At 39.9% G+C, this 26,036-nt stretch overlaps 1 protein-coding gene across 12 annotated transcripts in view; it reads left to right on the top strand.

The window, feature by feature from the left end:
* The window catches only part of twin (CCR4-NOT transcription complex subunit 6-like twin), a 309,342-nt gene that overhangs the window by 9,349 nt on the left and 273,957 nt on the right, over window positions 1-26,036 (top strand). For 9 of the 12 annotated variants that reach the window (XM_070524425.1, XM_070524421.1, XM_070524443.1 and 6 more), the window contains exons 2-3: window positions 17,657-17,800; window positions 19,344-19,607. In XM_070524425.1, the coding sequence (XP_070380526.1) occupies window positions 17,665-17,800; window positions 19,344-19,607 (400 nt within the window). In that variant the 5' untranslated portion in view covers window positions 17,657-17,664. Of the gene's footprint in view, window positions 1-14,781; window positions 14,826-17,656; window positions 17,801-19,343; window positions 19,608-26,036 lie in introns of those variants that run through there. The other 3 variants (XM_070524434.1, XM_070524445.1, XM_070524444.1) reach the window with 2 other exon arrangements.

The following is a 26,036-nucleotide window of genomic DNA, read 5'->3' as shown; positions in this document are numbered from 1 at the left end:
TGCCGGCATTTCGGGAAATGAAAGAGCGGACGAAGCTGCCAGAAATGGACTCCAATACCGCAAGTTCAGAAGAACATATTTTACAAAAGCCGACGCTTCAACCATGGCAAAAAAATATGCCTATCAAGAAAAAAACCGCATCTTGAACCTGCCGCTTCACCAAGATAACTTCCTACGTTACATTGACCCAGAAATGAGACCGAAAATTCCACGACCACTTCCTCGACACTTAGAGACATTGTACCATCGTCTTCGACTGAACGTGGCATATACGAACAATTATCTGTACCGCATAGGACTTACCACTAACCCATACTGTGATAACTGTCGCAACTTAGAGACAATTGAGCACATATTACTAGAATGCCCCGCGTACCGCGACGAGAGACAATTTTTTGAGCACCAAATGGACATGATTCGCCACGAACCGTTAACATTACCGAGCATCTTAGGTCCAATGCCCGGCCCTTCAAAACAGCGACGGGTTTTGGATTTATTGTTCAAATACCTGACAGAAATTGGTCAAATAGGAAAACTTTAAAAATTGCATCCTCCCTATACAAAAGCCTAAATTAACCCGCCATGTCACGTGTAAAAATTAGTATCAGGTCCACTCGGACATTTCATATTTATTTTTATCTTTTTTTCTCCCACTCTCTTCGGGAATCTTTTAATCCCATTCCCCATCCCTATACAGAGTAGCATGCCAGCGGTTATATACGCGCCGGCAAAATTCTCTGTTCTTCTAATAAAGAGCCCTCTCTCTCTCTCTCTCAAGATCATGTTTTCTGGATTTCCTACCTCGTTGTCATTTTGCAGTTAGTGCAAATGAAAGTGCAGTATGAAGTACTGACCATCTTGGCACCTTGTCTGTATACTCTGTTCATTGGGCTCTTTATCTCCTCCTCAACAGCTGTGCTGTCAGTGTTGATTAGCACTGGCATTGAATCTTCTAAAGAAATGGTATTACCTCTATATTCATTGTTAAATTAAACTAGTTACCGTTCTTACAATGCAAATTTATTAACAAACCTATAGAGAACAATTGCTATGCATATATTAAAGCTGTAAAATGTCCAATTTTTATCACTCGGATCTACTTCTCTGCTGTGCCCAACTGCATTTCCCTTCCCTTGGTACCCATTCACACTAACAGGCTACCGGTTATCTGTCTTATATGTTGCATGACCTAACCGACTCCATTTCTTCATCTTAATTTTAATGAGAATATCAGTTACCTGCATTTGCTGCTTAAAACATATTGCTGTCTTCCTACCTCCATTTTGTTTCATCTACTGTTTTCCATTCTATCACTAGTTGCATGTTTCATAGCTTCTTTTTAAGTTTATTTATCCGTCAACTTTTTGCCCCATAGGCTAGTACTAACAGAACAATAGACAGACTACATTTATTATCAATGTTATCAATAAAATGCCGTTAATGACTTTGGCATGCATTCCAATCCATTTTTATTTATAAATTCCCTTCTATTGATTGTGGTACCCATGACTTCTTAGTACTTTGCTTACAAATGTGTTAAAAATTTCCTATATGAATCCCACACCTTGTGTATCCTTTCATAAAATAAATGTTTTCCTCTGCCTTAAGTGTTGGAGGCAAGTGGTTCTATCGTAGCTTTTTTATTGTTGCTTTTGTGATAGATGTTTAATTCTACTACCATTTGATCTGTCATCTGAGGCCTTGGATGCGATTTTATAGTGATGCCTTTTTTTTATGCTAATGCTTTTTGCATTTGTGAATGGTCAGAGTGACACACCACCCTGGCCCTGTACTACGATGCGCAGAATGTCTCTGAAAAAGAGAGTGGCTTGTAGGTATAGAGATGCTAAAACATGTGATGCTGAGCTACAATAATGCAGGGGTCTAATGCATTGTCATTTCTTTAAGAAAACTGAGCAGCTCTCAAAGCAGTACATTTTGTTGGCAATTTGAAGCGAACACTCTACAGTAGTTATGATGTGTACATTGTTTTGCTTTTTAATGGTGACAATGTGACAATATGCTTTTATATATTAGCTGGGCCACAAATGTGTTGATAGAAAATGTATTTGGCTCATAGAAGCCCCAGCTGTGATGCATATGTTTTCATATTCTAGGGATTACCGTGGTTGGTTCTCTGATGCATCATTATGACACTATGATGATGGAATAGGGCATATAAAGAAAGTTAATGTTGGCCCTTTACTACCCTCACTTAAAATAATAACCATACTTGCAATTTAACTCATATTGGTGAACATTTACCTACAGTGTTAAACAACACCCACAGACATGCTGTATCAGGTATGCATTTGGTGTGCCCCTTTTAACAGTCTCCAATTTATGCAGTTAAGGTTTTGCAATTGCAGATGACAAGAAGGAGTTGGCAGTTGTATTGTAGTAATAAGTTTGCTTGTTTATGAATATTGCAATCTTTGTACAAGATAAGACCTAATTCTGTTACAATGCAGTTAATAAACTTAGTCTAGTGAACCATGGTAATTTAATGGTGGCTATTTTTGTGATTATTGGCATTCTGTGTCTTTTCTGTAGCATAATTATAGTTGAAAATCATTGCATAAAATATATGAACATACTGACCAATAATGAAATAAAAAAATTTGAAATTGCACTCAACTTACCTGACTTAATCTGATAGCATATAACTTTTCATAATTAAGTGGGTTAGCAACTCGTGAAAGGTCAGTTACTGAATTTTTTTCATTTGAGGTAAAGAATTGCCATCTTTATATGAAATTGCAAATTTCAATACTAGTGTATACTGCCCAAATTTGCAGTGTAATATAGCATAAGCAGAATAATTGTGTTATAAGACAGAGTACAGAAGCAATAACCAGCATCATTGCTCGTTAACCTGAATTATGGAGTAAATTTTCATTCATTTTCATCTGCTTCATCCATTGAAGATTTGTGAGATTTAGATGCAGAGTTGTATTGCATCGTCTGTACAAAACAAGAATGCTGTTTACAGCGTAGGGAAACAAAGCATTTTTTTTTCTTCAAGATTGATTGTCATTAGCATGTTTCATGCAGGGCACTAGTTTTTCTGAAATTCTTACATAACTTATTGAGGTACATAACACAGTGTTCACTAATACAGTTGGTAATATAAAGCAAAAAAATGAAACTGAACCATGGAACTGGGGAACGCATGTTATAGGGGAGCCTAGAATGAGCTATACGTTGATACTTTGAAGATTGGGGTTAAACTGTGCAAGCAACATTTGAATTTTTTTTCTGAAAATCTGCTGAACAGTTGTACAAAACCTTGCAATGTGCACCAAAATGAAAATTGATTTTCATTGCCTTTCTTGCCTTCATGAAGTTGCATAGACTTTGTGTGCTTGTTTAAATACATGCAGTTAAGCCAGTTTTTGTATTTACTGATAAACCAATTTCTTACTTAAAGTATTCTGTTTCAAGTATACTTTCTTTCACATGTAGTGTGCAACACTGTGGAAGCTCGGCAAGAATTTTGGTCATAACAGTGTATTACTCCACGTGTTTCATGGTCAAATGGTTAGACATTCATCTCTAAATCAAAAGGGCATGGGTTTAGCACCTTGCCTAGAGATTTAAAAAAATTTGTAGTCAATTGAAAGTTTGCTTCAAGTAAACTTGGTGCAGTGTTTTTTGACCATCGTACCAGGTTTTTGAGATTACATGCACAATGCATGTAATCTCGCAAATCTGGTACAATGCTCAATATGCGCACTGTGCCAAGTTTACTTGAGGGAAACTTTTGATGTCTCATGTAATCTCACAAATGCAATATGATGCCCTGCACTACTATGATGCTCTGCACTGGTGTGGCACTCTGCATCTGGTATAAACCTTCACTTACTTCGCAGTGCAGCTATTCGCCAGTCAATGCTTCGCAGTGCACCAGCAGCATGTGCTTGTGCAAGCCATGTGAGCATATGCACCTCAATGGGCTGCAAATAAATCTCATGAAAAGAAAAAAAAAAGGCAATATGATCTAAGACAATGTACTAATGTGTATAACTCAGCTTGTTCATTTTGAAGGATTACCACTTTTTTCATTAATACTGAGTTTATATAAAGAATAATTTCACAAAATTGCTGGTAGAAACTCTGAACTATTTCTTGGTGTTAACGCAACCACTGCAAGAAGTCTTGCTAGCCTCCACAGTGTTGCATGTGATGTATGAAACTTGTCAATCAACTGCAGGCGAAGTATCCAATTTCTCACTTGGGATATTGCATAATGTCAAGTAGAATAACACACATTTGAGGTGTACTTCACTGTTCTGGCCCCTATCTCAAAGCTGTGAAATAGTTAAGTGTGTAGCAAAAGTACCTGATGTTAATTTTTGGATACCTTCAGTACAACAGCATGGTGCATTTAGGGGCACGTGTTTAGTCCCTGTAATCATGTAATGGTAGTTGAAGGCACATTATGCTCCAACCTTTCAAGTGCTTTAGAGCAGGGGTCTCTAAAATACATCTCATGGGCCAGGTCCAGCCTGCAGGGGCCTGGAAACTTGCCCAATGATGGCCATAGTTATCATAACAGCAGACAACCCACCTGCAGCAGGAGCCCTCTGACCAAAAGCCTGGTCACTTGGTGTTGCAAGCACCTTCCCTTGTTTGAATGGCGAGAACTTGGCAAGTGAAGGCAGTGATTTGAAAACACACATTGCTGTTTTGCATTTTCACTCTCCATAATGTAATCAAAACTTTCACTGGTAACATTCGCTTTGCCTTCCATGCACTCTATTGTGCATTTTGAGCAGTACATATTCATGAGCGGCATTCATAAAACATACTGAGTGATGAGTAGAGCACCAGTTTCACTATCTTAAAGTTTTCACTGTGTGCTTCTTCGTTTGTAAAAGTTAATGAAGGGGACTAGCTTTCTTCAAAACTTGTGTTGCCATCTGGCCATGGTTCACTCTTCACTTAAAAAAAAGGGGGGGGGGGGAACTAACCTCACCAAATGGCAGCAGCAAATGTTGCCACCACACTGGAAAGCAGAGATATGTGCTGTTATAAAATGTGATGAGGGTTGCATATAACTGAGCCTAGTGTGATTCAAGAAATAGTGGTTCTAACAATTTTCGAATGTCCACCAGTGTCTCAGCTTTCAGTGCACAATGACTTTGTGAATAATTTTTTAATGTACATCGTATTCAAAGGTAACTTGTCTGATAAAGATTTGTGGATTTGCTTTTTAATTTATTTTTCTGTATGTAGCAGTAAAGCAAAGTCACAATATAGTGCACTCTCTTCAAGTTAGTTTTCTTACTATTATTGCCATTGTTATGTAAAAATTCACATAGGCTGCCCCTCGTATTTTCCTGTTTTATTTTGCAATTTCGATCTGATTGTCAATCTGCTAAAATTACATACATTTTAGTATTCTAAGTGGAGTAAGTGTGCACATATTCATGTTGCCTTTGTGATATCTAGTACCGAATTTTGTGTTCAATATTTAATTCTATTTGCTTCAGTGTTCATGACTCTTGACACTATGCTGTCCTTTAGCCAGAAGGTTTGAAGACCCCCGATTTATAGTATGAAAGGAAATTCCAGGGTAATGTTGCTACAAAAATTCTGCATCAGGGGCTTATTCTTATCTCTTCAGCTATCATGTTGTAAATATAGGTGCTCTGCATGGTTAAAAAAGTGCAGACTTCCAATGCTATCTTTAGGGTTTTACCATCACATATTGCTCTAGTGTGTTTAGTGTTAAAGATTGTCTGTCAAATGCAGTGTGCATAATGTGCAATGTCCAAAATTAGGCTTTAGAGACTAATGAAAAGACGAGAAAGCTGTTTGAGTTATGACTGGACATTGGTGTTCAAAGCTAAACCATGGAACTGAGCAGATGTTAAATATGGAGATGATCATCAACAAACTATAAGAAAGTAGCCTGAATGCTCTAATGAACTATTGAACAGATACTTTAGATGTATTGCAAAACTGATAATAAGGAGAATTTCATTACTGAAAGAGACTGCTAAGTCTGTTTCAGCAGACACTGCGAAGTCACTGGTTTTGGAGGTAATGCATGGAGCAGTGCTTTTCTTAATATCCTCTTTGTTAGCTGATCAGGAATGTTTCTAACTAAGGTGCCTGCAGACTTCTTGAATCCATTTAAGCAAAATGTCCTTTCTGTAAAGAAATTATTCAATCGCATGTGCAAAGCCAATATTTTCAGGTTATTCATATTCGATTCTATTAAAAAACTTTGCTATTAAAAAATAAAAATGTCACTGTTAAGAAAATAAAAAAAATTCAGGTGTTGCACTGCTAAGCCTGAAGGTGCAGGATTGAATACTGGCTGCAATGGCCACATCGCGACAGGGGCAAAATGCAAAAACGCCTGTGGTTTTGTGCATTAGTTGGACATTACAGAATCCCAGCTGGTCGAAATCAATCTGGAGTTCCCCACTACGGTGTGCCTCATAATCATATCGTAGTTTTCGCATAAAACCTCAGAATTTAGTCTTATCTTTTTCTTTTTTCACTATTCGAACATTCCTACTTTTTATGCCATCGCATGATAAAAGAGCTTTGCAGCATAGCTGCTTCCATTTCTCATTGTGGCATCTTTGGTTTGCTGGGCTGCCTAACCACAAATATATTAGTGACTGCTTAATTTCAATGAAAACATTTGTTTGCTTGTTTGTTCAGGCTATTTGCTTACATTTACAACCATTGTCGATGGTTTTTGTATAATCTTTTTCATTTGTATGCATTTGTAACCTGCTCCTGCCTAAGGCCTGAAGCTCAGACCAGCAGTACTGAAATAAATAAGTAAATAAGTTAATTAATTAACAATTAATAAAAGTGAGCTGGGTGTTAAAAGGACACTAAAGAGAAAAATAAATTGAGCTGCATTAGTAAATTAACCTTCTACAATACCGAAGAAGGCAATGTTTTCGTGAGAAGACACTTAGTAAGCCAGAAATTATGCAAATAAATAAATAAATAAATAAATAAATAAATAAATAAATAAATATGAAAGACGTGGTGACTGTCTTTTCGAGCTTCCGCACCAGCTTGCCTTGGTGTTGAGGATTTTAACAGTGGTGCTTAGTTCTAGTTAATTTTTTATCAGTAAAGATCAACTACATTGCATTCTAAGAGAGCCAAAAACTTAATAATTTCTAAGGTATTTTGATGAGCTACAAAAGCCCAAATTTAAAAAAAAATATCCCCTGAAACCTATGACATTACACTGACATACTGGAGCTTGAGTTTCAGCGCAAAATTTTTAATATTGAACTTTTGACCATCATTTTCTCTTATAATAATCAATGTGTTACTGCAAATGTAAATAAAATATGCTTTTGCAAGAATAATTTGTCAGTCTAAACTGATTTAGTGTTTCTCTTTAGTGTCCTTTGAAGTGTTGTAGCACAGTTGGACAGCTTTGTACACTCAGAAAAGTACAGAAAAGGACTTAATTTCATATACAGCTCTGCTACAACTTTATTTCTCACATGTGTCTTTTATATTTTGATTACCATTACTAAATTAGCTTGATTGTGTTTCATTACACCCCTTGTGCAGTTAGTATTGGTACCTTCAGATGGTCCTTTCACACTCACAAATGTGCAGTATTGTGCTAACGGCAAGTTGGGGATCCTGTCACTGTGGTTGAATTGTCTAGTAAATATGCATCCTGAGAATTTTAGTACTTTACCATAAGCCAAGTGATGCGAAAACTGAAAGTAAGCTGAGCGAAGCGCAGCAGCCAGAAATGCCAGCGACGAGCATTCTTGGTAACCAGTGCTCATATTCCCGAAACTTCTCGTACGTAAAAGTGTTTTCTCATATAGCGGAATTTAGATGCCCACCTCTCCCTATAGTGATTGGCGGGATAATGAGACAAAAGCCGCAGCAGTGACCAGTCGATTTAGTATATTTACATAAGAGAACTTTCATAAATACAGGACCTGATGTACAAGATACATATACAAAGCTGGGCCTTGCCAAAGCTGATATTCTGGGTAGTCTTACACATACACACTGTAATGAATGTAATGAATGATAGAAAAAATAGTGTCCTTACATGTCTACAGTAAATCTCAGACAATTTTGAATTAAGCATTTTTGGCATCAACTTTCTTTCAGATCTTGTATGAGAGCTATATGAAAGTGTAAACCCTAATTGTGCAACTTGGCATGCTGCATTCATATAAGGTTGTTGCTAGGACATGTGGCTTACTGGTTGTAAATCAGGCCGATTGAATGCAAGTCTTCATTGCAGCTGACTTGAGCACAGGCCTATTACTTAAAGGGACAATAAAGAGAAAAATGATTTCACCTGTAATAGTAAATCATCCTTCCACAATATCACAAACACCGCTCTTACTGCGATAAGTTGCTTGGTTTGCCGGGAAAGGTGCAAAAACGAAATGCAGGTGAAAGCGCTGCCTTGAAATTCCTGCACCAGCTCGCTGTGACATCATGGATTTTGACAGCATCTGCTAAGTCCTAGTTATTTCTCTATCAGTAAAAATGGACTATGTTCCAAAGGAGCCATGGAGTTAACATGGCAAGTTTCGAAATTTTTGCTAAGATGACGTGATCCAAATACGAAATATGTGACGTCACATTGACTACTGACATTGGGATTTCAGTGCGAAATTAAGAAAATGGAACTTTGACTTCCATTTTCTCTTTTAGTAATCAATCTATTATTATGAGAGTAATGACAATATTGAGTTTTCAAACAATACATCACCAGTGTACTCTGATTTAGTGTTTTGCTTTAGTGTCCCTTTAAACTAACATGTGAATGAGTCAAACTAATAAAGTGATCCATACCTATATTTTTCTATGTCTACAATTACAAGTTCAGTTTGTTATATGTTCATTAGGGGTCGGTGAATATTTGAGGTTTCAAATACAAATTACATATTACACACTAACTGTTCACATTTGTATACAAAAATGAACTAGTGGATATCTTCATATAATTGAAGCTAACCAAATATTTCACAACTGACTGTTTAAGTCTGGCTACTGTTCTCTGTTTGCTAAACAAAATATTGTAAATTATCATAAATTGAAACCAAAAAAGAAAATTCGAAGCAATGCAGAAGCAAAGTGGATGCAAATTTTGTTTGTTTGTTTGTTTCATGGCAAAAGCCTACATGACACCTGTGGTTCTTGCTTGTAGAGTGGCTTTTTTTTTTTTTTGGCAGTCTAGTCATGTAGCAGTTTTACCTTTTACACGACTTCCAGTGATGTTTTCCTTGCAATGGGCCCTTTTACATGTGTGTTATGGCACACAAGTCCTTCAGCACCTTTTTCTTTTTTCACAACTCCTTATCTTTCTTTAGCAACTATTTAGTCAGCGATATTGGAAAGCTAGTCATACTACAGCCATTCACTCTTGGAAAGCTTGTTTGCAACGAGGCTCTAAAGATGTTGAGAGGCTATTCATGCAATTTTCTTTAATGACAATTAATGATCCTGTGTTTAAAACTGATCCTTTGTCCCTGACAGCTGTTTTTTTTTTACTAGTCTAGTACTGACTACTGAATTGTACAAAAATAAATCTTCCTGTAAATATACGCATCTGCGTTTGACTATTCAATATTCAATACTTACTATTCATATTTTGTTTCTATTCAAAACAAATATTTGCACACCTCTAGCCTTTACAAGATTTACTCTTGTAGCTCCTCTCTGGCTGGCCAGACATGTGTTCCACTACTTTGTGGATATAAGATTTATGTTATCTAAAATTAGTACAACCTTCCTCCTCTCGTCTTTATTCGATTCTTAAATTCTATTGCCCATTTGTGGAAAACTTCACAGATTATTCAGGCTTTGTCATTGTGGTAGTGCCGATCGGATATACCGGCAGCATTACAGAAGCCGTGAGAACTCTTGGCTTTCCATTTGACAAAACTGGGCACTTGTCACTCTCCTCTGTATTCTGCACTGAAATATGGTAACATGCTACTTGCTGCACTTCCTGCCCTTACACGGGCCCCCTTTCAAGGTGTGTGTCTTTGATGGAAGCATCTAAAAAAAACAAGCCAGTTTTATCACCATTGTAGGTGTCCTTCTCTGTGTACAGGTGTAAAAAATACAAGGCAATGTTTCTTCAAGCTAGGTTTGCTTGGCACCTATATTCAGCGAAGATGCCTAGGCAATGATAGGCTTGTTCATGATTTCATGTCTCTTTAAAGTATTGGATCCAGTCTCCACCTGGGTGAAAATCGTCTTGAAGCAAGTAAGCGAAGTGTTTTGCCTTCTTCACCAGGATTGGCAGACTGATTGGCAGGTTCTGGATTCTGGCGCTCAGAAACGACTGGTACAATGTTTCATCAACCTCTTTTATTGTGATAGCAATTATATGAACACTCCAAGTGAATTTTTGCCGTCAGCGTCATTGTGGGGCTCCGCATATATTTAGGCATATTTATACTATATGCTTATCCATGCCATATGTGAGCCTTATATTGCTGCACTATTATATCATTAAAGTTGCTCATATAAAGTCTTACATTCTTGGCTAAATTAGTCTTCAAAATAAGAGAATGGCAGCCCACAAACTAATGTCATGAAAGATAACATTCACAGCACATGCCTTTCATCTCAAATCTTCTGAGGCTATTAAATATTAAAAGCACAAAACAATATAAATGCTCAAACCTGAAAGTGATTAAATTTTACTGGCGCGACTCCTTACTGGCAGTGCCTGTGCGATGTGATAACAGGCCCCACACGGCATGTTAAATAATGATGCCAGAAATGTTTGGCGTACCAGCGTATGTCACATCGGCCTGCGCAACGCTAAGCCCTACTGTTACAGTCAATGCTTAGCCCTTCAAGCAATGCTGCCAATTTTTTTCGCTCTGCCGATTTTTCTTTTTTTTTTGCTTCCTCTGTCCATGATGTTCTGATTTTCAAGCAGTTTGCTCGCAGAAAATATAATAATTAAGATCATCGGTTGCGAGAGATAACTCCACATGAACTTGCACGTCTTCTTGCCCTTGTTATGATCTCTGATGAAGCTGTGCTTTATTTCCCGAGGTGGTATTGGTATGCACTTTCTCTTCACCAACTGTTGTGCTATGCATTGAAGTGGAGGTGTTGCAGGTTCATCCATTGTTTTACAAGCTCTCCGGAGAGGTTGTCGAATGAACCATGAGAGTCGAATGTCTGGCACATGCCGCAGTCGCATTGTGAAAGCATGCTTACTACACAAGGCTCACTAAAAAGGGATGCTAGGACCTTTACAACTGCCAGGATGTATGTTTCATTACCTTCTGTTCATTAACGTGGCATGACTGGAAAAGGTGGGTCTCAAGGGAGATCAGAGAGGATGTGGGGATGTCAAGATCTTCACCTTGCTTTCACGTTTGAAGCAGTCAATTGAGGTTTCAAGGGGGGAGCAGCATGCGGCACATACACATGTATAGATGGCATAGTGTTATCATTTGAAACATGCAACCCAGTTTTATTTTTTTCTTCCTGCCGACTTATACTTCAACCCAGTTTTATTTTCTTCCGGATACTTTTTTGTTATGACCTTGAACTTGAAAGCACTGGAGTAAGTGGTTTATCTTACCATAGAGCACAATGTGACAGTGCTGCATTTTTATTGTTATATTGAATACATTGTTTAAATTGGTATTGTTATAAGCGAACTTAACTGCATGTGTTTGTAAAATGGGAAGAATATATGGATCATTGCATTCTATGCACATGAAAAGTATGTATGCTAAATATTCTTATATAACAAATTTAAGTTAATAGGCTATATACAAAATGTGAAAGCTGACTTGTTATGACACACTTCAGCTCAAAAAAAGTGCTCCTGAGTGTCATGGTGATGACACTGCATCAGCGTGCATGTGGTGTTTTTGTTAGAATACAGAATGAATTAATTGATTGATTAAAGAGCAATAGATTTATGAGAAAGGATGGCTGTTTGACTTTGTTGACACTAAAGATGTTATGGAACAAAAATAAAGGGAAGGTATATTAATTGACAGGTGGGTTATTCTACCTCACAATCTGAGCTTTAGTTGCAACCATTGCGTATCTCAAATGGCAGACACCCAAACAACTGAATCGAACATTTGTCAAACTGCCACAACAGCAGCACAAGTTAAATAGCAAAACTGTCCTATAAAATTTGGTTTGATCTTTTCAATTAAATGCAAGAAAGTGCCATATTTTTATTTTGGGGGGATATAAGGGGCATTTAAACCTGGCACTTCCCCAAGATTGTCACCACCTTGATAAAAAGCATATAATTTGCGTGCTATGCACAATTTATTTATTCAGAGGTATTGAATATGAGCACAAGGGAAAGAGAATGCATTGTGCTGTGCACATTATGTATTCTATTATTCTAAGTGGTTCTGATTTAGTTTATTTACAAATAAGAATGCGTCGCTGTATTGTCAATAGAATTCAGCCATAGTAATAAGTGCAAATACTCTCTGTTTGGAATGTGCATGCATTATTATTCAGGTGGGTGTCAGGGTTGATGGCTATGAAAAATCCTTTAGCTTTACCCTGGCTAAACATATAGTCTGCCACAAAAGCTTGCCTAACATGCATTCCTGACGTGAATTTCTACTTTGTTAAGGCATGACATTTCCAATTTAGTGGATCCCTGTGTAGGCCCCAAGGGTATTTCACCCTTAAACTTTGAATTTGAGGCTATGTGCTTAGGCTTCGCAGGGATTCAGCTTTTTCACAAATCTCATGTCCCATAAACTTCTTTGGCTGACTGTACATACATGCCTTTATGTGTCTTAAGGTTTGATTGATTTTCTGCTGGGCATGCTTTACATAGTGCCCCATTTTTTTCTAGCATTTAGTTACATTGAGCATCTGAGCTTATAATTGATTCCTTGATCATTGCATGGGTGAATAAAGCATTTATTATTTGTGATACACGCTATCAGAACTATATAAGGGGAGTTCTGCCCGATCACTTCTTTGATAGCAGTAAGAAAATGGCAAACATTGGTTTGGTGTTGGGAGTCACACGTTTGGCTTTCATTGGCAAGAGTATTTATTTTTTGGTGCCAAACCTTACTCACACTTGGGTCCAGAACAAAGCAAATGATTATTGCTTGTATACTAAAGCTTCTGCACATGTTTATTCTTGCATAGTTTGAGAAGCTCATTTGTAAAGTGTGAAAAGAACCACCTGTTCTCGCTTCAGGAAATCTATTGCACTCACTTCCATTAAAGACTGGTTTATTCTTTCTTCAGTGCTTATGGTTTATTCTTTCTTCAGTGCTTCAGTGCTTAGGCTGCTATATTTTTGCACATTTGTGCCTAAATAATAGATGTACAAGAAATTACCTGTTACATGGGTTTAGTTTGAAAAATGTATATATGGTGACACCAGCTACAGCTAAATTGAAGTTTTAAATTTGAAGAATGTATTTTAAACATATAAGCATTCCATAAGAGAACCTTCATGAGAAGGGAGGAGATGAAAATTTGTTCTTGTAAGGCAAGAAGCATGAACTAAAGCTGCTGACATTGCAATTCGAGCACCGTGTGTGCACTGATTTATTGCCATTTCAAGCACTTGTACATCTTTTCTCATCATGCATCAATGCAACACTTAACACCATCTGGCTGAATCTAACAAGCAACAAGGATAAATCGTCTGCTTTTAAAAGCGTTTCTGTGGGACATTTTCTACTGGTTTTGACATTGTTTCAAGCAACTATTTGAGATTTTCAACCAAGAAATCTTGATCACAGTGCAACCAAAGTACAGCGTATGCTAGCATCAGTTTGAGCATCAGTTTGTATAATTTAACTTCAAGAATCTGTGCTATTTATCCGGATGTACACCTGTTTTGTGAAAATGAACAGTTCACTGACTGGCATATTTGCTATGGCAAATTGAAAATGACAATTTGCATTTGCCATTGGTTTTTAAGCACTGCAATTTCACACTGAGGTGTGGTTTGGTTGTCTATGTTATAAAATGAAGTGTTTGGCACCCATAGTTGCCTGGTTTATGTGGCTAATTGGAAAACTATGGCTATTTTCGCTTTCAGTTTTCGAGAGAGTGAGTCCAATCAGACTGGTGTCACTATTTACCAACAGAGCCACCTTATCCCCACTGTTCATGTTACTTGTTTTGCTTATCTGCTGGCAGTTGGTGACATCAGCCTGGCCTCACCTACTGTGCCTAAGGCCAGGTGTGCAGATGCAAATTGCTCTTAATTTTTTACCAAACAAACCAAGACACTGTCATTGCCAAATCACCTTTTTAGAATGTAGACAGGATAGCATAATTTGTGGTAGACTTCACATCCAACAAACTAGCCATATATACAACTTGTTACTTAAAGCCGTGGCACAAGTGGCGTGGATACAGATTTAGCTCCAGAGTCGAGCATAGCTGTATGGTTAAGCTTAACCACTCGTGTACAATTTTGCTTTCATCAATCATATTTGAATGCACACAAAGTGTAACATGCGTGCTACATACTTACATATAATGCATACCGTGCAGGTATGAGTGCCAAGATCAATATTTTGTTCTGAACATGTGTCGTGACAGCACTTCTCTTATAAGTACAATCTCAGTTACCTTGCAGGTAAAGCCATAACAGCTTTACAATGTTTACTATTTCAATGCTGGAGATTCCCTAGTAGTTATTCCAGTCAGCATAAACTGAAATGTGTAATGTAGTCATGCATCACTGCGTAGCAATGCTTGGGATAAAATAGGTCTAAATGACTCGCAGCACAAAAATCTGTTTTATACTTGTGGTTACAGGACATTCATTAGGGAACATGTTCTCACAAGATTATGTAGAATAGGTAAGTTTATGCAGTTACAGCATTTTGATGCTATTGAGTGCTTCAGTTCACTCACAGCTGCGTGCATTCTTTCTGTGAGACATACTCATACCTAGCATGTCATCTCGCTAATAAGCAAATTTTAAAGCTTTCCTTCTGGCCGCTCACACTTCTATAGGTGATGAGCTCCTACAACTGTGATAAATAATGCATAAAGCCTCCCTTCACAAGGAAAATTTATTCTGTGGCCATCATGATAGAACCATTCAAGCTAAAATTTAGCACTGCACTGGCTGCATCTAGCATGAAGCAAATGTATACATGGTTGTTGCATGCTTCTGGCCCTCATTGACTTATCAAAACTGCACCTAATCTCCTAATCTCAATTGAAAGGAAGTTGGTCAAAATTATTGCTTCCTTTGGAGCAATATGGCTGTCTGCAATGAGCAACTATCGGATACAAGGTACTGCGCTGTGCCTAGTTTTTCCTTCAAGGATGGATGCACCGTCACGATGAAAGAACTTTAATTTATTCATTGCTACATTTCAATTTTTGATCAATTAGGAGATAAAGAATTCAGAATCGCAGAAGTACGATTTATGTCTCCTCAACTGATCAAGAATAATGGTGGTCTTGTCGGCGATATTGTGAGGGCTCCCCGCAAATAGTAATAATACCACACTGCATTCATTCATCCAAAATTTTCAAACAAAATGTTCATTCAAATTTTACCCACTGAACTTCATTCAGAATGTTTGAACGTGTTTAGAGACCCTTAGGTATCAGGATAGTCACTAAGAATTTGGTAAAATGTGATATTTGTAACCAAGATCAGTGCTCTCTGTCCCCTCTTGCATGCTGTCGTGAGCTCTCAGATGTCCATGAAATTGATTTAATCACTAATGTGTGGACCCAGTGATTTTCAAATGTTTGTCATTGATAAGCCACTATGCAAATGGTCTGTCATCAGTACTCATTTGCTGAGCAAAGGTTGCAAGTTGAGTGGGCATGGTTCTCTTCTATAAGTAAATTTAAAGGAGCGCAAAGGATAACATGGACATGGAAAAGGACTAGACACCACACTTGTTGTGTCTTTTCTTGTACTCCTTTAAATTTACTTTATACTATGAACCAACTAGCCTAACAGTAAGTCTTGTTATGGCTCTCTAGAAAGATATTCTTTGGGAAGTGGAAAGTGTATATATGAAAAAGGCAGGGAAGATCTAAGGGGAATTTCAGAATAGTGTTTGCCTGCGCTCGTTGGTTGTGCATAGCTGAAAGGTTTCCAGCAGAAAGCACTGACAAGGACAGAAAGGGTGGAGGACACGTGCTGGTGCCACCAGCGCGTGCGACCTCCCACACGACGAAAGATGATGCACACACCATTGTGTGTGTCCTCCCTTTCTGTCCTTGTCAGTGCTTTCTGCTGGAAACGTTTCATTTTATGGGGACACCTGTGTACAGCCACCATCATACTTGACCTTCAGTAGCATGCCTGAGGCATTATGTTGTTTTCTTTCAGATGGAACTAGAGTGTTTTGGTGACAGTTCTTTCATGTACTAGGCTTTCTATTTCTTCCTATAAACAGTGGTATTTCCTTTTTGCAGCTTGCATTTGGCAAGTAAAACTGCTAAAAACATGGCTGCATACCTATGGTGCATAAAAAACTTGGACGATTTCTCAATTATTAGTAGAATGGATCAAAATCTTCCTTGATAACCAATCCAATCTCCCTTCTTTGTGTTGAGAATGATGCAAGTATGTTGCTGTAAGGCCTTCCTCGAATGTTTGTGGTTAATTGGAGTAGTATGTGTATAGAAAATGGCATTCATGTTAAATAGATTGTGTAAATAATGTTTGTTGATTAATGATACAAATGGAAGTTATTACATTGTAACAATAGTGAAACTGTCACATACCACTTGATCTTACTTTTTATCTGCTAGTTGTAGGTTGCTTTTCTTTTTTAATTTATTGGTTTCTCTCTGTTGGGCCTTGTTTTGGAGAATGTTGCAGTGTTATTAAAAAGTAAGTTTCGTTGCTGCATGTATGAGCAACTATGAGCATGTTGCATGTGTTAGCATTGCACTCTTCTTAGTGGGCATAGGCCGAATGTGTATTGTATAAACAGGCCACATTTCATTGCTTATATACATGCACAGCAGCCCGTGCAGGAATTTAGGTTGCTCTCTTTATGCTCACAGTGACATGCTACAGCCAGTTGCATATGTTTCAATGATCATTTGCACTGAAGATATTAGAGAGTTTATCTTGTTCGGTTCTCCGGTTAATGCAGGTGGACTGGGCATTTTACCGGAGAGGGGTAGGTGTAAATGTGAGCAGCTGGAGTGGTGCAGTCACCTGGTGGTGCATAGCTCAACCAGACAAACACAGAGCTAATGTTGCAGTAACCAAGTGTATTCATTTTTGCTGCTGGCATAAGTTTTTGCAGAGGTGTAATTGTGTCACGATTTGCCGCTGCCGAAAATTTACATAAGCAGTGAAGTAGAATATACATTGTTGATGCAGTGCTAGCTCTGTGTTTGTCTGGTTGAGCTCTGTGCCACCAGGTGACAGCACCTTGTCAAGCTGCTCACATTCACGCCACCTGCCCATCTGGTAAAACGCCCAGTCCACATTTGTTTGCTGGAACACCGGGCAAGCTAAAACTCTCTAATGTGATGCTTTTCACAGCATTGCACTAAACACTGGTGTATACAGGTTCAGGCCCTCAATGCAATGCTTGAAGTGCAAACTCAGATGTACCTACATTATTCTAAAACTCACCTGCTAGTGCTGCATGTTCTGAGCTGTTTTTAAACTTATGCATTTTCTCATTTTTTCTTTCAGGTCCACCCATGTCGAGGACAGGTTGCAGGGACAAGGATAAAGAAAAGCATGACTACAACCCTATACGCAGGTCACACACCATCATGTGCCCTGAAGATGTGGCTGCAGGCAAGAAATCTTACTGGCCAGAGTTGGAGATAACAGGTGAGGAAAATATTGAGCACTATGCTCAAGGCTGGAGTGTCTCCTTTTCTTCTACGAAACTGATGACCATGGTCTCTCTGTATTCCTATGCAGTGCTCTTGAGCCTCGTGGGATTTCTTTAAGTAAGCTTAGGGCAACTTTTGCATGCTCAGAAAGAAAAATAGATCTCTGCAATATGAACTGCAATATGTGCAACTTGCCCCTGACAGAGTAATGGGTAGGGAGGAGGGGGTGGAGGAGCATGCCTGCTTTTAGAACCTTTAAAACATAGAATGTAAACTTTATCCATTATGTCTCTGCAAAGTCATCATCAGCCTGGTTACGCCCACTGCAGGGCAAAGGCCTCTCTTATACTTCTCCAGCAACCCCGGTCATGTACTAGGAGGTTGTGGCCAAGTACTGCACCAGGGTGGCCAATCCTGCTCTGGTGAGGGAGTGCATTACCAGTTCTGGTCACCGGGATCAGGCCACACTCCAGGCCTGTTTATGCAATTTTATCAACACGCGGACTTTTTTTTTTAAGCCGGTGGAAAATTGCCGGCACCGGGATTCGAACCACGAACCGCTTGCACGCGAGGCGGGTGTTCTACCTCTACGCCACCGCTGCACCTAGACATAGAATGTAACATAGAATGTAAACTTTATCCATTATGTCTCTGCAAAGTCATGCAGTGTTATTTCATGCTGATTAAACCAACATTGAGTACCATGAAATGGGATTTTTTTTTTAAAGATCTGGTCTCTAATCTTCCAACCCTTTTACCCAGTACAGTGTAGCCAGCCAGTCTTTACACTGGCACCATACCTGTCATTTCCACTTTCTTTTTTTTTTCCTTTATTTTACCAGAAAGTGCTCAATTGTATTAAAATTTTCAAACATCCTTATTTTAGTCAGTTCCAAAAGCCTCAACTTCCACTTCAAAATAAAACATTCAATTTTCTCTATTTTATCTCGTCATAATAATAACAATTCTGACCAGAAACTGCATATACCACATCTTCTTCAATTATTTCGTGGGATTCACATTGAAGAGAACCAGATGTTTGTTTACCGTGCATTTGCTTGACAAAGAAGAGGTGTGTTTTTTGCGTCATGGGTTTCCCATGCATTGCGAATTTGTACCAGTAATTACATTTGTAGCCTGTACATGTGGTGTTCAGTCGTGACTGCATTTAGTATTTCCAGCAACACGAAATGTTGAAGTAGATCACATGTTTAGACGTGTGCTGTTCACTATTCTGATGACTCCAAGATCACTTCAGCAGAAGTGACCCGTAAAGGTAGTGAATGCTTTAGCAATAAGCTTTTTATCAACTTGCCTCTTTTCTTTTTCTCTCTCTCTCTCTCACTCTTCTCCTTGGTGTTGACTTTTAGCACTCTGAACGACATGTAATACTAGAAGTCTATGTAGCATTATGCTTCTGTTATTTTTCTTGCAGCGAAATAATCTGTACTGCGTGTTAAGTCTGTTTTTTTGTAGCACTTGTAGTTCTTTTATTGCTAGTTGCCCTTTCCCTTAGTGTACCAATGGTTTTGTTGCAGGGATCATCCGTAACCTGAGCCCTGCGCTTTGGAACCTGTCACACTTGCGCTGCCTGTACCTGAATGACAATTGCCTGTCACGTCTACCACCAGGCATTGCCCAACTAGCAGGATTGACTCACCTGGATCTGAGCTGCAACAAGCTGCGTTCTCTGCCAGCTGAATTGGGTGATTTGGTGATGCTGCGTCAACTGCATTTGAACCACAACCATCTGCGAGTGCTCCCCTATGAGTTGGGAAGACTCTTCCGCCTGCACACTCTCGGTGAGATGCGTCTGCATGCTCCCTGTATTTATGTGACTTTTTTAACTGGACCGCTTATAGAAGTACTGACACCAAATTTCAAAGTCCAGAAGTGTAAATTATCAAATTTTTTTTTATTTTCTTAAACCAGGCATGCACAATTCACAAATATAATAGGTGCTGTGAGCAATTAATTCTACTTGGTATGCATATTACTTCTAGCATATAATCACTGTAGTCTTGCCATTTTGCAGAATTTAATGTGTATAAGTTAATTGCAAAAGTTCACTTTCAACTACAGGCATGAAATACAGAGTTATCAAAAAAAGAGAAAAAAGACAAAAAAGTCACTTGTAGTACTCATGTTGTTTGATTGCTGTGTACCTTTGCCAAAGTATCAATATTTTATGTAGCTTAGGGTGTATATTAAATGTGATTTTAAAAGGACACTTAAGAGCACTGCTAAGTCAGTTTTGATGCATAAAGCATTCCTTCAAAATGTATTTTTTTTTAATTTATTTGGTAGAGAGAGGTTGACTTCTAGCAGAAAAATTAAGGGTGAGACCTCCTCTTTATAATTTCATGCCCAAACAGCAGCAGCGGTAATTCACTGTGATACCATATATTTGAAGGTATTTTCTAATTTCTGGCCCATTTAAATTTGTTTTTCAAAATATATTTTTAAAACTTGCCAGGTTGAGTAGTATGCAGTGTAATAAGCAAAAACATTGGCAAAACATTGGCCAGTCTTGAGCAGACACTGTCAAAATTTATGATGCTAAGGGAAGCTGGCATGTAAAAAGATAGTGCAACCACACATCTTTTGATTTGGTGTCTTTCTTGGTTTATCAAACCTCCATACACAGTAATAATGATATTTCTCTTACTTCAAAACTGTAATTTACCTATCCAGCTTAGCTTAATACAGTTGATCGCCTCTACAACAAAATGTCCTATAGTATAGTGATTGATCATATCCTGGCTGAATTAATATATTTCATATGTATTGTTGATACATATGAAATATATTTCATATGTATTGTTGATTAATAAAGTTTTTCATCCATCCATCCATATGTATTGTTGATGCCTGTACAACTAAGACCACTACAACGAATTTGCCTGTACAACGAAAGAATTTAGGGGTCCCCGATCGCTGATTTGTTGCTTTCCAGCAAATGCCAGTTAGTGGTGCGGCAACGCCTATGTACAGTCGATCCTGTATATATCGAATTATTGCTTATATCGAACAGTTGGAAAACCCCCTTGGTAATCCCATGTAAAAGTATAGCGCTATTGTTCGCATATATAGAACTCCCGTGCACCAGCATATCAATGTGTCGAACTCCATGCTCAGCTGCGCTCCGGCAAGTGCGCTTCTCCCACCATACCCCACCCCTGCAAGTGCATTTCTCCCATTGCATCCCACCCCCGCAAGTACGCTTCTCCTCATGAAGCTCTCGCTATGTTCCCGCGATCTCACGTGCGCTGCCCCGTACTCTGAGAAAGGGGCGTGTGGGTAAAAGGCACATGACAAGGAGCACTCGGAGTGCGATTGGGTGTGAAAGGGAAGCAGGAGGGAGAAACCACGCTGACCGCAAGTGCCCGTTTCCTGTGTTGTGGTTGACTGACACCACTGGCGCAGCGATATGAACGAGGTCAGTGCAGCTTGGGCTTGTGGTAGGGCGGAGACGCGGAGTGGTGCGTCTTTCGATTCGCTTTGTTTCTTTTATTCACGAGGCCAACGCGAAGGTTTGAGACTCATGTGGTGCAGTACGTTTTTTTTTCCGCTTTTGGCACGTGTTCCGGAGCCATGGCCACGAAAAAATGCAAGAATTTGGATTTTTCAACAAAGGCGGACATCATTCGACGGGTGGAGGCTGGTGAAAAAAAGTCGTCAGTCGCCACGGCGTTCGTAATTCCTCGCAACACCCCGAGTACGATGCAGAGATTATGGCTGACATCATGGGTGACGAGGACGCAGACTCGAGCAGCAGCGAAGGTTCCGACGAAGAGGACCAACCACCATGCATTGCAGCTGAACTTGCATCAGCTTTCAGCGTCATTCGCCACTGTTGTGGCACAATGGAAGGAGCTGACCTTTCTCATTAGGACACTGTCAACAAGCTTGAGGACAGCTTAATGAACTTGATGGTGCAGAAGAAAAAGCAAGCAAAGGTCACAGATTTCTTTTTTCCGAAATAAAGTGCTCTGGTCATCACACTGTGTTTTTGTTTTTTTACGCGCCTTGGGGGCACAGACTGGCAAGTTCCCGTTAGTCATGACATCGGGAAACTGCCTTGAGATGTGTGGAGTTGTTAGAGAAGCTTTTGACATGCATATTTTCTGTTTTGAATTATCCATATATTGAACTATTTCGCGATCCTCTTTGAGTTCGATATATCCGGGATCTACTGTAAATAAAACTGTATGAGGTACCATGATACCGTGTGGAAGGAGAACGTCTTGCATGGGAGTCGGGATGTAGTGACTGTCGGGCTTTGGTGGTGATGACACAAAGTCAACATAAGTCAGTGCTGAAAATGGCAAGCAAATAAAGTCAGTGGAATTGAGGCAACAAGTGGGTGGTTCAGCGGGGTCCAGGACAGGCAGGTCAAAGTGGAGAGCACGGGCTCAACATTCTATCAGAGCAGAATGCGCAGAGAGGAAGTCCAGGCTGAGAATAATGTCATGGAGACAGTGGGCAATGAAGGTGTAGAGAACGATTGTAGAGCAATCAGCGACGGAGACTCGGGCAGCACACATACCAATTACGGAAGCTGTCTCACAGTCCGTGATGCGGACAACAGGAGTCGGGGCGGGTGTCATATTTTCTTCAGGCAGTTCCGAAGGGCAGCACTCATAACAGATAAATGCGCAACAGTGTCTATAAGAGCAGATACAGGAAGACCGTCAACTTGTACGCCAAGAAGGTTCATATGAGTGGGCAGCGTCAGTAGAGGATTTGGCTGCTTTGGGGCCAATGCAGCATCACCTCAAGGTGCTGCATTGTCTAGTTTTCCGGCTGCAAGCACCCATAGAGAGTCCGGGCATATGAGTGACGGGGCTGGGGCGCGAGAGAGGTTGTCAGCGTTGGGGCAAAGGGGACCGTGAATAGGGCCGGTTCTATGCAGGAGGTTCAGTGGTGGCATTGTTAGAGCATGCGGTATAGGGACGAGAACAGCGGCTTAGGCGAGAGGAGCCAGTATAGGTGGTCTGGGCCAGGAAACTCCAGCGACTGCGACAGTGACGAGAAATGTGCCCGATTCGACGGCAGTGAAAACAAATGGGCTTGTCATCAGCAATGCGCCATTCAGACGGGTTGTAGAAACGTGGGGAATAATAAGATGTGGGATGGCGTGGAATCGAAGAATCCGGGTGGGTGTCAGGGGGATGGGCCGCACAGATGGAGTGAAAACCCATGTTGTTGAACTCCTGGCGTACAACTGCCTGAATCATGGAAACTGTGACTGCAGGCGTGTTGAGGGAGCTGGATTTGAAGGCAGCCGGATAGGTGGCCTCAATCTCTTGTCGGACGATCTCTGTGTAACATCGTCAATGTTGTTGGAACGGGGGGCCTTCAACACGGGAAGATGTCGCCGCGGTGTTTGGTAGGCAGCCAAACTGTTGGTTGATATGTCAGCTTTTTGCAAGTTCCAGACGGCGGCACTTTTTGATAACTGCATCCACTGTCGTCACATTGTTGAAGACCAGCAAGTTGAAGGCATCATTGGCAATACCTTTCAGAATGTGGGAAACCTTGTCTGGCTCATTTGTGTGTGCATCAACTTTGCGGCACAGAACCAAGACATCTTGAATGTACATGATGTAGGGCTCTGTTGACTGGATAACGCCTTCTTCGCTGCAAGTTAGTGACCATAAGGATTGCCGAACAAGCCTCGCGGTTTTTGTTTGAGCATATCCGAACTGGTGAGCTTGTCTTTGTGTGTTTTAAACCATACTCAAGGTGTCCTACCGAGGTAAAATACAATGTTGGCCAGCATGATAGTAGGGTCCCACCTGTTATTGGTGCTGACACATTTGTACAGGCTGATTCAGTCCTCAACGTCTTCCCCATCTTTTGATGGGGAAAGCGAAGATGAAGTAAGATATGGACACAACACAAGTGCTTCGACTTCGTTTTCAGTGTGCTGTTGCTTTTGCTTATTTGCCATGAATCAATACGAACTCACCCAGTTTTCCATACTCTTCATTGACATGCATGTGACATGGCGCCACTACATGGTAAGCCACCATATTAGGATCTACTCATACACAACTTCTTCCCATTGATGTACTCATATAAATGTCTGAGCAGAGTGATAAGTCATAATTAACAGCATAAAGAAAGGAAAACATAGTAACAGTGCAGTTTGGTATCAGATACTTGTTTTCCTGCTTGCTTTTGCTATAATGACAAGGCAAGGCATTCTCACATGATCCTAACTAAACTACTGTGCTTCACTGTGCTACAATGCCTGCCATTACACTGTCAACACTTGCAGGCCACAGCCAATGCTGGTATTTATAACCAATTTCTCATGAGTAGAGTTAATGTGTACCACAAAAATCGCTGAGAAAGCAGCCATTTTTACAGAACTAGCTTTTGGGGAATCAGTGTTTGATATTGTCTATTTTTGCACTACACAACATCGATGGTTTGACAGTGCTTCATGATGTGTAGCTACTACATTTTTAAAAGTTGGTTGTGTGTTGTTTCTGTACAGTTCAACTGAAAACGTTTAATTTTTTTCGTTGTGCTATGTAATGGAGAAAAGCAAGAGCCTGACTAACAGACCTGTTATTAGAGTTGTAGGAATGTAAGTACTGGAATTTTATGTTAGTGATGAGTAAGTGCATGCACCTCTGAGAGTGCACCAGTAACCGATAGTCCGAAGTTCACAAGTAATTTTTTTATCACTGCATATCACACTGTAACGCCTCTTTCTTTCTTTCTTTCTTTCTTTCTTTCTTTCTTTCTTTCTTTCTTTCTTGAGCAGGTGGTTTAACATTAGGTAGCACAATTCTGGTATTCCAGCTGGATTACTTGGAGAGGCAGACATTTATACATTACTTGCATAACAAATCACAAGTAGCCAAATAGAAAAAAGCAATGTACCCTTTAATTGTTATTTTAATGTGCACATTTCATTGTGGAATTGAAGCACGTTTATGCTAAATGCATGTCCATTTCAGAGGAGATACAAATTGAAAAACCAAATTTTTCTTTTAAGAATAAATTTTTAAAAAATTAGTTGCAAAATTACAACCAGAAGACAGCAAAAATAAATATCCTGTCATGGTAGCCATAGGAGCTTAATTATTTAATTGATCCCACAATTTTTTTTAATCCCACCAGTTTCAGCCAGATGTTGAGCTTTCCTGGTGTAAGCAAAAGTAAGCACTAGCCCTGGCTGTGTTAGCACCAGCTTATTCTCCACTTTTCGCCAGGGCTCAGGTGAAGAGTATGCTTCCTATCCATAAGAAGCTGACAAGCAAAAAGCTGTTGTTTTGCTGTATTCAGGGTACACCCCAAAATGCTGCTGAGTCTCTGAACAGCAAGATTTGGTTGCTGTGTCCCCAAACAAGATTTGCTTCATGCACTGTTGTGGAAACAGACACTTCTCTAGCCATGAGGGGCTAGTCTGAGTAAGTCCGGGGGGGGGTAGCAACAAGTAATGCGTGTGTGTGCACGTGTGCTCACCCGCAGGTAGTGTTTATATATCCTATCAAATGCTCAATAGCCTCGCAAGGTCGTCTGCGTGAGCAGGCGTTTGGTGTGTTGCGACACCACGTACCTCAGCACACAAGGGTAGGACCCTCCAGCGTTTAACCGTGCGTGGCTTACCGTGTCCGTGGAAAAGGGGATCCTGGGGGTTGAGCTGATGCTGAGTGTCAGGGCCTTTAAGGCTCCTCGGCGGAGGCAACACACCCCTTTGGCCTCGGCCTCATGTAGACAGCATCCCCGGACTGACTCACTCGGGGGAAATCGGTAGTTGCCTTTTCCTGTCTCTCTCTCTCCCTCCAGCCTTTGTCTTTCGCTCACTTTTCATCTTTCCTGTCTTCTCCTAGCTTCCGCTTACTTCTAATTTTTCCAGGCAGCAAGGGTTAACCTTGTGTGAGTAGCCAACCTAGGTTATTTCATATTCGGTTATAGTAGTAACTAACAGCTGACATTTCCAGGACCTGTTTTTAAAGTCCCTGTAGTGTCCCCTTGTAGGGCTCCACGATGGGCGGCTGGCGTTGTTGCCGAAAATTACATTTGTCTATGGCTAGTTCCTTCCCTCCCCTTTCTGATCGCCCTCAGAAAAGAGGGCGCACCGAAGATGTGTTCCAGTTCTTTGGACGTCAAAGGCTGAACTTCCCACTGTATCATGTCATCCACTCAGAAAAATCAGATAAACAAGTATGAACAATCTCCCCTTTCCTAATTTCCAAGTCTTTAACTGA

Source organism: Dermacentor albipictus, chromosome 1 (genome assembly GCF_038994185.2).
Source record: "Dermacentor albipictus isolate Rhodes 1998 colony chromosome 1, USDA_Dalb.pri_finalv2, whole genome shotgun sequence".
In the NCBI taxonomy this organism is placed as follows: Eukaryota; Metazoa; Arthropoda; class Arachnida; order Ixodida; family Ixodidae; genus Dermacentor; species Dermacentor albipictus.
This window is presented reverse-complemented; position numbering and strand designations above follow the sequence as displayed.